Source organism: Mauremys reevesii, linkage group 9 (genome assembly GCF_016161935.1).
Source record: "Mauremys reevesii isolate NIE-2019 linkage group 9, ASM1616193v1, whole genome shotgun sequence".
Taxonomy (NCBI): Eukaryota; Metazoa; Chordata; order Testudines; family Geoemydidae; genus Mauremys; species Mauremys reevesii.
This window is the reverse complement of record NC_052631.1, coordinates 58,907,336-58,922,933: the sequence shown is the minus strand read 5'-3', so window position 1 is coordinate 58,922,933 and position 15,598 is coordinate 58,907,336. Positions and strand designations below refer to the sequence as shown.

Below are 15,598 nucleotides of genomic sequence, written 5' to 3'. Positions count from 1 at the left end.
GTAGTTTCTAACACTCACTGCTGCAGATGGGAACTGGTGCTATCCAGAGAACCTCTAGCTCCATTAACAGAGCAACGCTGGGGACTGCTTCTCTAAAAGCATCCAGGGAGCATTTTTTAGTTTTACTAACATACAGGCTATTTTTCGCATTTTAAATGTTTGACATTTAAGACTATGGCTTCTGCTTAACTTCACATAGGCTCCACAGTAATAAAACTGCTGAACCAGTACATTAAGAGAGCCCCTGCTGGACTGTCCCTCCGCACCACAGAACCGGGCAGTCTAGCAGGGGCTCTCTTAATGTACTGGGGACAGAGTATTTTAGCATACTAACCTTATACCACAGTGGCTTCCTGGAGTAGTCTCTTATAGACCACGGCCCACATTACAGAGCTAACAATTCACAGTATGACTGACAGTCTTCTCTGGGACTGGACTAGCAGAGGATGCTGAAATTGGGCACTTAGCTAATGGGTAAAACTAGGTAGCAGTTCAGGACTGGTGTAGCAGGGGTCACTGCAGTGCAGGATTAGCCCACACTGGAAAGGCCACAAAGACAGGCTTGGGGAGGTGCATTGGCAGGGCTGTGCAGGGAACCTGCAGCGTCCACCTGACCTGTCTCTTGGCCATCTTTATTAGAATCAAATGTATTCACTTTTTTAAAATAATGAATCTCCCTCTCCCCAAAGAGAGCACAACTGGACTCTAAGCCAGGGTACGTTTCCAACAGGTAGATCACTCTCATGAAGAGAGTTACTATCCCCAGTTACATTGGCTCAAGTTTGCATTAGGTGTTAATGGAAGGAAACACCATTGTTCTCTGTACCATGACTACAGCTTCTACACCAGGTGGGAGTGGCACTGTAGACCAGCAAAGGGAATTGTTACCACTGTAGGGTCTACATAGCCAGGCACTGGACTGGAGGGGTCCTCCAGGATCATAGAGTCCAGTCCCCAGCAACCCTGTCACTTAATCCCATTCATACACACAGGCCTAATTCTTCTAGATGACAGAGTGAGATGATACATGGATTAAGATGCTGGTGGCCACCAGCATCTTCTCTATGCTAGCACTCCTACTACTGCTATCACCAGCGGAGCTGACCAAGATAAAGCTGGTGCAGATAAGAGCAGTGAAAGAACCATCTTAGGGAAACTACTGAAGGGACAATGAGAATTGCTGGCATTTACTGCTCCAATCCCAGGGTGACTGACACACAAAAACAATCTAAGGAGAGCACTTTGGCAAGTGCTTTCCATTTTTTGTGCCTAGCTGATAAGAGTGGTTAAAGGAGTAACTACAACAGGTCATACTGAAAGGTGAACTGTCAGGCTGGAGGGATGTTACTATTGGAGCTCCTCAGGGATTGATCTTGGGACTTATTTAACATTTCCATTAATGATTTTGGAACAAAAAGTGGGAGTGTGCTAATAAAATTTGCGGATGACAAAAAGTTTGGAGGTATTGCCAATACGGAGGAGGACCGCAACATCATAAAAGAAGATTTGGATGACCTTGAAAACTGGAGTAACAGAAAGGAGATGAAATTTAACAGTTAAAAGTGCAAGGTCATGCACTTAGGGACTCACAAGTTTATTTTGCTATAAGATGGAGACGTATCAGTTGGAAGTGACAGAGCGGGAGAAAGACTTGGGTGTATTTCTCAATCACAGGATCACTCTGAGCTGCCATGAAAAAGGCTAATCCAATTTTAGGATGCATCAGGTGAGGTATTGCAAGTAGAGACAGGGAAGTGTTTAGTACCATTATACAAGGCACTGGTGAGACCTCATCTGGAATGCTGTGTGCAATTCTTGTCTCCCATGTTTAAGAAAGATGAATTCAAACTGGAACAGGTGCAGAGAAGGGCAACTAGGATGATTCGAGGAACAGAGAAACTACCTTATGAAAGGAGACTTCAGGAGCTTGCCTTGTTTAGTCTAACCAAATGAAAGCTATGGGGAGATGTGTTTCGAAAGAGCAATCCTATCAGAGGGACAAACACCAGGGAGGAAGAGGAGTTATTTAAGACAAAGGCCAATGTTGGCATAGGAACAAACGGATATAAACTGGCCATTAGTAAGTTAAAACTTGAAATTAGATGAAGGTTTCTAACTATCAAAGTAGTGAAGTTCTGGAACAGTTTTCCAAGGGGAGCAGTGGGGGCAAAAAAACCCAAACCCTAACTTGTTTCAAGACTCATCTGGAGAGGATGGTATAATGGGATTGCCTATAATGGCACCTGGCCCACTCACGATTTCTATTAGCAAATATCTCTAATGGCTGGAGATGAGATACTAGATGGAGAGGGCTCGAAGTTACTATGGTGAATTCTTTCTCAGGCGGCTGATTGGTGGGTCCTGCCCACATGCTCCGGATCTAACAGATTGCCATGTTTGGGGTCAGATAGGAATTTCCCCCCCAGGTCAGATGGGCAGACATCCTGGGGGATTTTCACCTTCCTCTATAGCTTGAGGCCTGGGTCACTTGCTGATTTGAACTAGAATAAATGGTTGATTCTCTGTAACTTGAAGGCTTTAAATCAAGCTTTGAGGACTTTGGTAACTCAGCCAGTGATAATGGGCCTATTACAGGAGTTGGTGGGTGAGGTTCTGTGGCCTGCGATGTGCAGGAGGTCAGACTAGATGATCAGGATGGTCCCTTCTGGCCTTAAAGTCTATGAGTGGCAAAGAGGCCTTTTACGTCCCATCTGTGCTGAAAGACAAGACAGCAACATCAGCTGTTTGGGTCTTTTGAAGATGTAAATATAGCAGATGACAAATTTAAAATACTAATCAAAGAAAAGTAGAACCAGCTATTGCCCAAGTGCACCTTCCACGATGGAGAATTAGCTGCTGCAAAGATGCCTCCTTTGGGATAATATTTGGGATAATTTATCTCCTAGATTCATGCTGGATGAAAGCTTTGAGCATGGTTCCAGAGCTGAAAGGTCAGCATTTGCTCAATAAAAGGCACCAACCCTTAGCTCCAAGCCATCCTAGACTATCTTGAAGGTCAAGCCCTGAACCCATGAAGACTGTGGTTTCCATTTCCATGCTTATGACCTCAGGAAGCAATTAAGCCAACATCCTGCCTCCCCCACAAGCAGATTATTTTGACAAAGGGGCACTTGTTCTGGATACACACCAATCTGACTAGGAATCCAAAATAAAAGCATGTGTGTGTGTGTATACACTCACACCCACACCAACGGTTGCAGAAAAAGCAGCAAGTTAAAAAAAGATAAAAGCTGAAGAGTGTACTTATTCACTTTCAGTGTGGCACAGCAGCTCCTGCCTCTAAAATACAAAGGATCCTTATTAGTTAATTGCATGTACCGAGACAGTGTGTCCCCAACAGATAAAGTTTGCATTGAAGTCTCCCTTCATTCTGTTTTGCACCATGCTTACAGCTTGCCTGAATATTGCTCAGTTCCTTCAATGTGCCAAGTCCTAATTTGAGACAGAGACCCATGTTAAAATATGTGGGATTATCATACAATTAATCTAATGATTTTACAGTACTGCTAATTATTTCTGAAGGCATGGATAACTGGGGAAGTACCAAAAACTAGTGAAGAGCAAGTAGATAATATTCAAAGAGAAAAGGAGAATGATCCTAGCAATAACCATCTGAAAGTCTAAACACAATCCCCAAGAGAAATGATGGACCATCCAGCATGAAGAAAGAAGTCACCGAATGGACTCATGTGCAATAAGCAGCATGAGTTTATAAAGATTAATTCTTTAGACAAAACTGACTTTTTTGGACAGAATTACTAAATTGCCAGCAGGCTATGGGAACCTATGTGCATCATATATTTGGATTTAGTAAGCCATTTGATGCAGTGTCTCACAATATCTTTTATACCTCATTCCTTGTAATCACTTAAAAATCTATCTTTCTGTAAGTTAATAAACTTGTTATATTGTTTTATCTAAACCAGGGGTCGGCAACCTCTGGCACGCGGCTCGCCAGGGTAAGCACCCTGACGGGCTGGGCCAGTTTGTTTACCTGCCAGGTCGACAGGTTCAGCCGATCACGACTCTCACTAGCCGTGGTTCACTGTCCCAGGCCAATGGGGGCAGCAGGAAGCGGCACGGGCTGAGGGATGTGCTGGCCATGGCTTCCTGCGCCCCCATTGGCCTGGAGTGGCGAACCGCGGCCAGTGGGAGCTGCGATTGGCCAAACCTGCCGACGCAGCAGGTAAACAAACTGGCCCAGCCCGCCAGGGTGCTTACCCTGGCAAGCCGCATGCCAGAGGTTGCCGACCCCTGATCTAAACCAATGTGTTCTTGGATTGAAGTATTTGGAAACCTCCGTTTGAGATCATAGAAAATAATATGCACAAACCCTGTTAATGAAATGACAGACTTTCTAGGAGCTTGTATTGTCCAGGAGGGTGCTGGGCAGTACAAGATGAATATTTCTGGGGACAGGTCTGGAACTGGGAATTTGCTGGTGTCACTCTGTAATATCATTCGTGAGTGGCTGGCTAGAAGCACTCATATAATTCAGCTGGGAGTGATTTTGCATGTTAGAGGTTGTATGTCAATGGACCAGGAGTGGTTGTTGTTACAGTGAAGCAGTGTAAAAGACACCCCCAATTGAAGAGTTGAGGGGACACAGTTATCCAACAGTCCAGACTGTACCCTGGGGAATGGTACAGCATATCCCATTAGAATTTAATTCTACTGATGCGCAAGAAAGAGTGATTTGGATTCTACTCTCCCATATCTTTGCAGGCTCTGCGGACCTACCAGAAGTAAAAAAGCTTGTTTTCCTCCTTAACATCAGCAGCTGAGTCTGTATAATTGCAAAGAAGAGATCTTTGGTGTTAAAGCCCTGTTTTAACAGAATTTTTTTTCAGATAACAGCTGATCTTCCAGACCGATTTTTTCCCTTTTCCATAAGTGCAATGAGTTGAAGAAGGGCAAGTTAACTAACAAGCCTGAGCCTTCATTGTCAAAATAGTCACCCCCCTGGAACTGGAAGTTCAGAATCGAGCCAGCCAGATTCCCTTTTTTCCAATACCTATTTTATTACTAGAAAGTCAAATCCCAGTATTTCTGCCTCCCCTTCTCTCCTCCCCACCCTGCACCACAGTTCAAGTTGCCTGTCAAATGCATAGCTCTCTTGTGAGATCTGACTCAATGACTTTTACAGAAAAGGGCTTCTATGGTTTTATAGCACCATTATTTCCTCTATTAAAAATGGGGGGATGGTACAAAAACCTGGAATCATTTAACTATTGAATTTCATACCTCATTCCCTACATTCTCTTTGGAGATTATTCCTTCAATGTGCACTCTTCTGGTGCTAAAGGGTCCCAGTCAACTTTTTAAAAAGCCACAGTCTGAAAGTGTTTGGCCTATTGTGATTATAACTAGCACCTAAGAGGATTACAACTGAAAGTTCAGAAAAAATGACATTCCCCCTCCCCAGCTTCTTTACTTTTGTGCATTTGACAATGCCTCGTGGGTAGCTCATTGCCCTGTTTCCCATGTACCCAGGTTCCTCTGTTGTTCACATGGGTCTTTTGCACAGCACAGAAGAGAAACATCTTGATATATTGGAAAAATGTCATTGTAAACCCATTAAAATTGGCAGGGGAACATCTACTACTATAACTCCATTTTGAAATTGACTAGATTTCACAATGAGCCTGAAAAAGCCGCACAGACCAATTTATCTGCCATAAGGACTGGGCCTTAGGCCTGGTCTACACTATGAGTTTATATCGAACTTAGCAGCATTAAATCGCATTAACCCTGCACCCGTCCACACAACAAAGCCCTTTATATCGATATAAAGGGCTCTTAATACCCATATCTGTACTCCTCCCCGACGAGGGGAGTAGCGCTGAAATCGGTATTGCCATTTCGGAGTAGGGTTAGTGTGGCTGCAATTCGACAGTATTGGCCTCCGGGCGCTATCCCACAGTGCTGTCCAGAGCGGTCACAATGGTGCAATCTGAACTCGGATGCACTGGCCAGGTAGACAGGAAAAGCCCCGCTAACTTTTGAATTTCATTTCCTGTTTGCCCAGCGTGGAGAGCTGATCAGCACAGGTGACCATGCAGTCCCAGAATCAAAAAAGAGCTCCAGCATGGACCGTACAGGAGATACTGAATCTGATCTTTGTATGGGGAGATGAATCTGTTCTATCAGAACTCCATTCCAAAAGACGAAATGCCAAAACATTTGGAAAAAAATCTCCAAGGCCATGATGGACAGAGGCCACAACAGGGACTCAATACAGTGCTGTGTAAAACTTAAGGAGCTGAGACAAGCGTACCAGAAAGCCAAAGAATGAAATGGATGCTCACGGAAGGAGGGGCAACTGAGGACTCTAGCTATCCCACAGTTCCCGCACTCTCTGAAAACCATTTGAATTCTTGGCTGAGCTCCCAAAGCCAGAAGGGTCAAAAACATTGTCGCGGGTGGTTCAGGGTATATGTCATCAGCCCCCCCGTGAAAAGGGGAAAAAATTGTTTCTTGCCTTTTTTCAATGTCACCGTATGTCTACTGGATGCTGCTGGCAGACACAGTGCTGCAGCGCTACACAGCAGCATTCCCTTCCCTTCCCTTCCTGATGGCAAATGGTACAATATGACTGGTATCCGTCATTGTCGTCCCGTGAGTGTTCCTGGCTAGCCTCGGTGAGGTCGGCCGGGGGCGCCTGGGCAAAAAATGGGAATGACTCCCAGTCATTCCCTTCTTTAAGCTTTGTCTCCTGGAGATTCAGTCCTGCCTGGATTATCATAGCAGCTGGAGGCTGTGCTCCCCTCCCCCCCTTTGATGTCTAATGGAGATTCAGTCCTGCCTGGAATATCATAGCAGCTGGAGGCTGCCCTCCCCTCCCTGCTTTATCTCTGCTTGCAGAGGCAATAAAGTCAGTGTTGTTTCTTCATGAATTCTTTATTACTTCATCACACAAATGGGGGGATAACTGCCATGGTAGCCCAAGAGGGATGGTGGAGGAGGGAAGCAACAGGTGGTGTTGTTGCAGAGGCACCCCCTAGAATGGCATACAGCACATCATTTCTGCGGGATGTCTGGGGCTCTGACCCGGAGCAGCTTTTTGTCTCTCTGGTTCTTTAGTAGACTTGCCTGATATTCTAGGCAAGACTGACTCTCCCTTTAGACAGAACTTAAAGAAGGGAATGACCTGGGGAGTCATTCCCATTTTTGTCCATGCACCCCTGGCCGACCTCACCGAGGCCAGCCAGGAGCACCCATGACAGCAGCAGACGGTATAATATGGCTGGTAACCGTCTCTGCTAACTTGCAAAGGCAAGGGGATGCTGCTGTGTAGCACTGCAGTACCGCGTCAGTCAGCAGCATCCAGTAGACATACGGTGACAGTGCAAAAAGACTAAATGGGCTCCATGGTTGCCGTGCTATGGCGTCTGCCAGGGCAATCCAGGGAAAAAGGGTGCAAAATGATTGTCTGCCGTTGCTTTCACGGAGGGAGGATTGACTGACGACATTTACCCAGAATCACCCGCGACACTGTTTTTGCCCCATCATGCATTGTGATCTCAACCCAGAATTCCAATGGGCGGGGGAGACTGCGGGAACTATGGGATAGCTATGGGATAGCTACCCACAGTGCAACACTCTGGAAATCGACGCTAGCCTCAGTACATGGATGCACACCGCCGAATTAATGTGCTTAGTGTGGCTGCGTGCACTCGACTTTATACAATCTGTTTCCAAATACCAGTTTCTGTAAAATCAGAATAATCCCATAGCGTAGACATACCCGTAGTCTCAGTCTGGATTACAACGCAAAACATAGCAAACAAAACATAGCAAACAAATTAGCAGTCTAGCAGCCCCAATATTAAGTTGTGGATCTAATTAAGGTTCTAAAGAGATACAATTTGACTTTTTTGGAGTTGACTTAAAAAAAATCCTGTTTAACATCTGTTAAACAGCATAGCCTGAGGATTTTCCTTTTAAAGTCCTTTTTAAAAAAGGCTTGAGGGTTTTTCGGCTCCCTTTTCATTTTTAAAAGTCATTTAATGAGAAGAGAAACTGACGATATAAGGGAAACTGAAAAAAAAAAAAAACAACCCAAAACACAGAGTTTTTGCTAACCTGTTTCACTTACAGTTGTCTATATGCAGCACATGACTCTTGTGTTTGGGGAGGCAGGATGTGAGCACCAAAAGCTCCCTAGAAGTGGGAGGAACCACTAGTGCCTGGACTGTGGCCCCGCCACGCTCCACCCAGATGCCTCGCCCCCACTTGGACTTCCCCTGAGGCCCCATTCTCCACTCTGCTCTTCCCACCCCCGCTCTGCCCCCTCCCCCTGGCCGCCACTTGTTCCTCTCTACCTGCCTTCTGCTCCTCTCCGCCCCATCCCCGCTCACTCCTTTCTGCCCCCTCCTGCCTTATGGGTGAGCAACAGGGGGGAGAGGGCGGAGAGGAGCGAGCAATGGGGGGTCTCAAGGGGAAGAGGCACAGCAAGGGCAGGAAGTGGCAGATCATGGGTGGAGCCACAGGGGAAGAGGCCAAGCAGGGGCAGGGCCACGGTTCGGGTGCCAGTGCCTCCAGGCAACTTCTCAGGAACTTCCGGTGGCAGCGCTCCAAAGGTGGCGAACATCCACTACAGCGGTGTTACAGTTACAGGACTGTCTGCACCTCTTGTCCCCGTTCTGGGCTGTCTGAGCACTATCGCCTCAGGTGTTCAGCCTCTTGCCCTCATCTGCTTCCGGGTGGAATCCTGCAATTCTCCCACGCTTAGACTGATACCCAGGTACATAACCCCAACTATACCTAATGCTTATCACCCTGCAGGTCCAACTGGGTTTGGGCACCTGTCTTGACACAAAGCATTTTTATTTAGCAATTAGAAGCTGGATCTGAGTCGACAGCGTGCCCTCGTTGCCAAGAAAGCTAACGGCATTTTGGGCTGTATAAGTAGGGGCATTGCCAGCAGATCGATAAACGTGATCATTCCCCTCTATTTGGCATTGGTGAGGCCTCATCTGGAGTACTGTGTCCAGTTTTGGGCCCCACACTATAAGAAGGATGTGGAAAAATTGGAAAGAGTCCAGAGGAGGGCAACAAAAATGATTAGGGGGCTGGAGCACATGAGGAGACGCTGAGGGAACTGAGATTGTTTAGTCTGCAGAAGAGAAGAATGAGGGGGGATTTGATAGCTGCTTTCAACTACCTGAAAGGGGGTTCCAAAGAGGATGGATCTAGACAGTTCTCGGTGGTACCAGATGACAGAAGAAGGAGTAATGGTCTCAAGTTGCAGTGGGGGAGGTTGAGGTTGGATAGGGTGGTGAAGAACTGGAATGGGTTACCTAGGGAGGTGGTGGAATCTCCTTCCTTAGAGGTTTTTAAGGTCAGGCTAGACAAAGCCCTGGCTGGGATGATTTAGTTGGGTTTGGTCCTGCTTTGAGCAGGGGGTTGGACTAGATGACCTCCTGAGGTCCCTTCCAACCCTGAGATTCTATGATATTAGGAAAAACAATTTCACTAGTAGGGTGGTGAAGAACTGGAATGGGTTACCTACGGAGGTGGTGGAATCTCCTTCCTTAAAGGTTTTTAAGGTCAGGCTTGACAAAGCCCTGGCTGGGATGATTTAGTTGATGGTCCTGCTTTGAGCAGGAGGTTGGACTAGATGACCTCCTGAGGTCCCTTTCAACCCTGATATTCTATGATTCTATGAAATGTTGAATGCTAAAAAGTGCACATTTCATGTACTGATTTTAAAATGTCCTTTCCAGCTTTAGCCACGGTACCACTAAGGAGAGCTCTAGTTAAGTCAGAGGGTTTTCCTAACCCTTCAGTGGATTTCCCCCCACTTCTGCCAGTATGTGGAGTCTGTTAGTCATGTATTGTGTCTCTAGCTCAGGGGTGAGCAAACTTTTTGGGACGAGGGCCACATCTGGGCGAGGAAATTGTATGCAGGGCCAGGGCAGCGGGTTGGGGTGCGGGAGGGAGTGCAGGGTGTGTGTGGGGGGGTGCAGTGTGCAGGAAGGGGCTCAGGGCAAGGGATTGGGGCAGAGGAGGGGTGTGGAGTATATGAGGGGGCTCAGAGAAGGGGGCTGGGGTGCAGGAGGGGTGCGGACTGTAAGGGGGGCTCAGGGCAGGGGGCTAGGGTGCAGAGTGCAGGAGGGGGCTCAGAGCAGGGGTGCAGGAGGCATGTGGACTGCAGAAGGTGGCTCAGGGCAGGGGGTTGGGGTGCAGGAGGGGTTCAAGCTCTGGCCCAGCGCCACTTACCTAAAGCGGCTCCGGGGTGGCAGCGGCGCACACTGGGGCAAGGGCAGGCTCCCTGCATGCCTGCCCTGTCCCCGGCACCGCACCGCTCCAGGAAGCGCTGTGGCACTGGTGGGGGCCTGGTGCCAGCCGCTTCTGAGAGCAGCGTGGGGCCCGCAGTGCCATGGGGGGCAATCCCATGGGCCGGCTCCAAAGCCCTGAGGGGCCAGATCTGGCCCAAGAGCCGTAGTTTGCCCACCACTGCTCTACCTGAAGGTTGTGTCAGTATTTCCATTATAAAATGTCTGTTCTCAGGAGTTAACAGCTCAGCCATAATTGTCTGGCACTAGTCAGAATATAGCATACGTTGAATAGAAAAGTAAGTATTTGGGATTTTGAAATCAGTCTCCAAATGTCTCATTGAAAATGTCTTAGGGGGTTCTAGTGCACACTTAACGCTCACAGGACAGCTGCACTGACAATGATGCAATGATGTCTTTTAGCGTTAGCCTTGCTCAGAGAAAAACAGCATGAATGGCTCAGCACATCGGAGGCAAAATTGTTGAGGTTGTTTCTTAGTTCCAGGCATCACCCTGGAGGGAGATCCCAGGCAGTGTAGTCAAAACAGAACAGCACAAGAAGTCGTTAAAAAGCCATTCATCCTGGGCAGATAGACTGTTCTGCCTGACTAATCTGAACTCCGCCCACTCATAAGAACATAAGAAAGGCCGTACCGGGTCAGACCAAAGGTCCATCTAGCCCAGTATCTGTCTACCGACAGTGGCCAATGCCAGGTGCCCCTGAGGGAGTGAACCTAACAGGCAATGATCAAGTGATCTCTCTCCTGCCATCCATCTCCATCCTCTGACGAACAGAGGCTAGGGACACCATTCTTACCCATCCTGGCTAATAGCCATTTATGGACTTAGCCACCATGAATTTATCCAGTCCCCTTTTAAACATTGTTATAGTCCTAGCCTTCACAACCTCCTCAGGTAAGGAGTTCCACAAGTTGACTGTGCGCTGCGTGAAGAAGAACTTCCTTTTATTTGTTTTAAACCTGCTGCCTATTAATTTCATTTGGTGACCCCTAGTTCTTGTATTATGGGAATAAGTAAATAACTTTTCCTTATCCACTTTCTCAACATCACTCATGATTTTATAGACCTCTATCATGTCCCCCCTTAGTCTTCTCTTTTCCAAACTGAAGAGTCCTAGCCTCTTTAATCTTTCCTCATATGGGACCCTCTCTAAACCCCTAATCATTTTAGTTGCTCTTTTCTGAACCTTTTCTAGTGCTAGAATATCTTTTTTGAGGTGAGGAGACCACATCTGTACACAGTATTCGAGATGTGGGCGTACCATGGATTTATATAAGGGCAATAATATATTCTCAGTCTTATTCTCTATCCCCTTTTAATGATTCCTAACATCCTGTTTGCTTTTTTGACCGCCTCTGCACACTGCGTGACATCTTCAGAGAACTATCCACGATAACTCCAAGATCTTTTCCTGACTCGTTGTAGCTAAATTAGCCCCCATCATGTTGTATGTATAGTTGGGGTTATTTTTTCCAATGTGCATTACTTTACATTTATCCACATTAAATTTCATTTGCCATTTTGTTGCCCAATCACTTAGTTTTGTGAGATCTTTTTGAAGTTCTTCACAATCTGCTTTGGTCTTAACTATCTTGAGTAGTTTAGTGTCATCTGCAAACTTTGCCACCTCACTGTTTACCCCTTTCTCCAGATCATTTATGAATAAATTGAATAGGATTGGTCCTAGGACTGACCCTTGGGGAACACCACTAGTTACCCCTCTCCATTCTGAGAATTTACCATTAATTCCTACCCTTTGTTCCCTGTCCTTTAACCAGTTCTCAATCCATGAAAGGACCTTTCCTTTTATCCCATGACAGCTTAATTTACGTAAGAGCCTTTGGTGAGGGACCTTGTCAAAGGCTTTCTGGAAATCTAAGTACACTATGTCCACCGGATCCCCCTTGTCCACATGTTTGTTGACCCCTTCAAAGAACTCTAATAGATTAGTAAGACATGATTTCCCTTTACAGAAACCATGTTGACTATTGCTCAAGAGTTTATGTTTTTCTATGTGTCTGACAATTTTTTCAACTATTGTCAATAGTACAATACTATTTTATTCTTTACTATTGTTTCAAGGTCCCTTCCAGTTCTAGGAGATTGGTATATCTCCAATTATTATTATTTATTATAACTTTATGAATGACCCCATCTGATAGACACACAGAATAGAAGGACCCTAGCCTCTGTTCGTCAGAGGATGGAGATGGATGGCAGGAGAGAGATCACTTGTTCATTGCCTGTTAGGTTCACTCCCTCAGGGGCACCTGGAATTGGCCACTGTCGGTAGACAGATACTGGGCTAGATGGACCTTTGGTCTGACCCGGTACGGCCTTTCTTATGTTCTTATGACCAAATCTCATGCTTCAAGGAAAACATTGGGCCGCAGAGGTCAGAAAGAAATCTTGCCCTGTCCCTAAATACAGCATTCCACAATTGATGAGGTACTTCCTGAGGATTTTTTTCCAAAGCATCAGCTATAGATTACTATCACAGGCAGTATACCAAAACTGACAGGCTGTTGGTCCAATCTGGTATGGAAAATCTTATGATTCTATTAGAAAGAGGGGTCACTTTCTCATCTGCACATGCTATTAAACACAGCCCTTGTGCTTCATAAGATAAAGTACTACTTTCTCCTGAAACTCAGAGAGCAATAAGGGTACAAGCCACAGCTAACTTTATAAACATTTTTAGTCCTGTGACCTCCTGGGAATGAGAGATACTTAGGGGCAAAGTTCCCATCTCCTCTCCTGCTGCTCTGAAATATTGCTATTGACAGTACATTACTGCCCTAGCTCAGATATTACAATACAGATCTAACAGATACTTTCAGAGCATAGGAAGGAATATGAAGAGCCAATTCTATTTCACCTCACCTCTTCTTAAATACTTCATATGTCTCCAGGTTTCGATTCTCTTCAGTGCTTGGCAACACACCAGCAGCTTGCACTTCTATCTCAAAGTACTTTACTAGCATTAAGCCTCGCAACACCCCTATGAAGTACATGAGGTACTATGAGAAACTGAGGCATAGAGAAGTAAGTGATTGGTCTACGTCACACAGCAAAGCCCATGGTAGAGCCAGAACTTAGATAATTGGGAGCCAAGAGTCCCACCTCTGCACTACACACCACTTCTTCCCCAGCTGCCTCTTGTCTTTCAACCCACTCATTCTCTTCCCCAACCCCCAAAAATTCCCAATTCATTTGTATTGGTCTCTTTGGATGCTATTGTTTCTCCTTGCCCTGATGGTCTGTGTGGAAAGCTAGGAGCTATCAGGCTCGATTCAGATACCAGGTTGGAAAGCACAAGGTAACAGGTTTTCTTCTTACTTCTTTGCATGATGCCACCCTCCAGGCCAGTTAATCGCTACCTTGCACTTGCCGTCCATCAGACACTGGGCTGCTGTGATGCTGGCCCCTCCTACAGCTGCTGCATAGTCAAAGATACCTTCAGTGGCTGGACAGTCATAACCTAGGGGTAAGAACCAGAGAGCATCACTCAGGACAGAAGACTCCAGTGGGAACATCACTGCATTCCTAGTGGAAGTACACCAGGGAACTATATTTAACTTTAGTTACAGTTCTGGCTTCCTATTCTGGCTACTGTAGGAAGCCAAAGTGAGGCTGCTGGCAAGGGGACTGACCTCTTTTGAGCATGGTCCATATGGAAGATGCCACCCTCTGGCTTTCCAAGGTGGGTTTCTTTGGACCCTGCTCCACAGGAAAAAGAATTAAAAGCCAGATGGCTTTCTCAGACCAAGAATACTCAGGGGTTGTATGGACCCCTCCTGGCTCAGTAACGAGCAGGCGCCAGGTCAGTTAGCCCCATTTGCACCACACACACTGGTTCAGTTACCAGATACATTGGGTTGCTTTGCTCTATTCCCCTCTTTCACATGGAGTACCTGCAACCCCTCTACCTGCCCAACAGCCACACAGCACATCCTTAGTCTCCAGAAGCAGAGACCTTCTACACTTGAACACTATCATGAGAACTCAGTGGATGCGGACCGAGAACGTAACCCACTCTCTCACCTGCAGCACCACCCCACGCATTGGAGACCTTTCCAGGCATATCCAAAATCTCAGGGTATGTCTTCACTGCAATCAGCGATATGGCAGCAGCACGTCAAGCTAGTTTTGCTCTTGCTAGCTCAAACAATAGCGGTGAGCTGCAGCAGCACAGGTTAGTCACTCAAGAGGGCTTCCAAAGCCTGTGCTGCCGCACATGCTGCCCTGGCTTCACTGCTACTGTGATTGGAGCTTGCTAGATCAAAGCTATTTCAACTATGTGCTGCAGTCACACTTCTGATGCACTGCAGACAGACCCTCAGAGCAGGACAGAATTCCAAGACCAGTTTCTAGAATTAAACCTGTCGCCTTGGAAGAGCCTTGGGTGTTTTGTGCAGAACTCAGGATTCTGCAGTCGGGGTCAGTGTAACATCAAGAAGGAGGCAGCATCTCCCACTGTCTCACACAAAGATGACAAACTTCACCTCCCACTGTGCAGCTGGAAATGCTAAAGCCCTCCAGAGTGCTGACTTCAAGGAGTAGCTGCAAGTGCCATGGCAGGCAAGTGAGCAGTATAAATCCACTATAGATCACAATGCTACTGTACTTGGTTGGAGCTCACTGAGCTCCTGCTATTCCCATGATTCCTGCTTGCATATGCTGGAGCTAAAATCAAGGCCAGACCCAGCTTGTTGGACATCTGCCTTTTCTGCTGCTGCAAGGCACATGGGTTTGGGTGGCTGCTTCCTATCAAACGGTTTTCAAACACCTGGAACATCAGGACATGTCAAAACATCCAGTGGAGAATCCAATAACCAAGAATCATACTGAGCAGCAGAGAAGGAGTTAATGGCATTGGCAATTAAGTAGTCATCATTAGGTTTTCAAGTTAATGCCCCACGGAGAAGGAGGAGGAGGAAGACACCACCCTCACACCCACCCCCTTTGCATCACTGGTTCAGGAAGCCTGGCTCACAGACCTCTTAAGAAACACTGGAACAGGTTATACCATGGACCACTCTCTGGTGCCCTCTGCTTGTTTGAAACTGAAAGTGAAGCCTCAGATCCCAGGAACACTGCAAGTTCTGCATGATGATCATTGTGTAATACCCCTCTCCTATCCCCCAGAAACCCATAAGCTCCAGTATCAGAGGGGTAGCTGTGTTAGTCTGGATCTGTAAAAGCAGCAAAGAGTCCTGTGGTACCTTACAGACTAACAGACGTATTGGAGCATGAGCTTTCGTTGGTGAATACCC

At 46.5% G+C, this 15,598-nt stretch overlaps 1 protein-coding gene across 6 annotated transcripts in view; it reads right to left on the bottom strand.

Annotated features, from left to right (window-relative positions):
- The window catches only part of HDAC8 (histone deacetylase 8), a 114,750-nt gene that overhangs the window by 84,750 nt on the left and 14,402 nt on the right, over positions 1-15,598 (bottom strand). For all 6 annotated transcript variants that reach the window (XR_005584723.1, XM_039488784.1, XM_039488788.1 and 3 more), the window contains one exon: positions 13,662-13,803. Coding sequence is in view for 5 of the 6 variants with exons in the window: in XM_039488784.1 (XP_039344718.1) it covers positions 13,662-13,803 (142 nt within the window). In the remaining variant the exon portion in view is untranslated. The remainder of the gene's footprint in view (positions 1-13,661; positions 13,804-15,598) is intronic.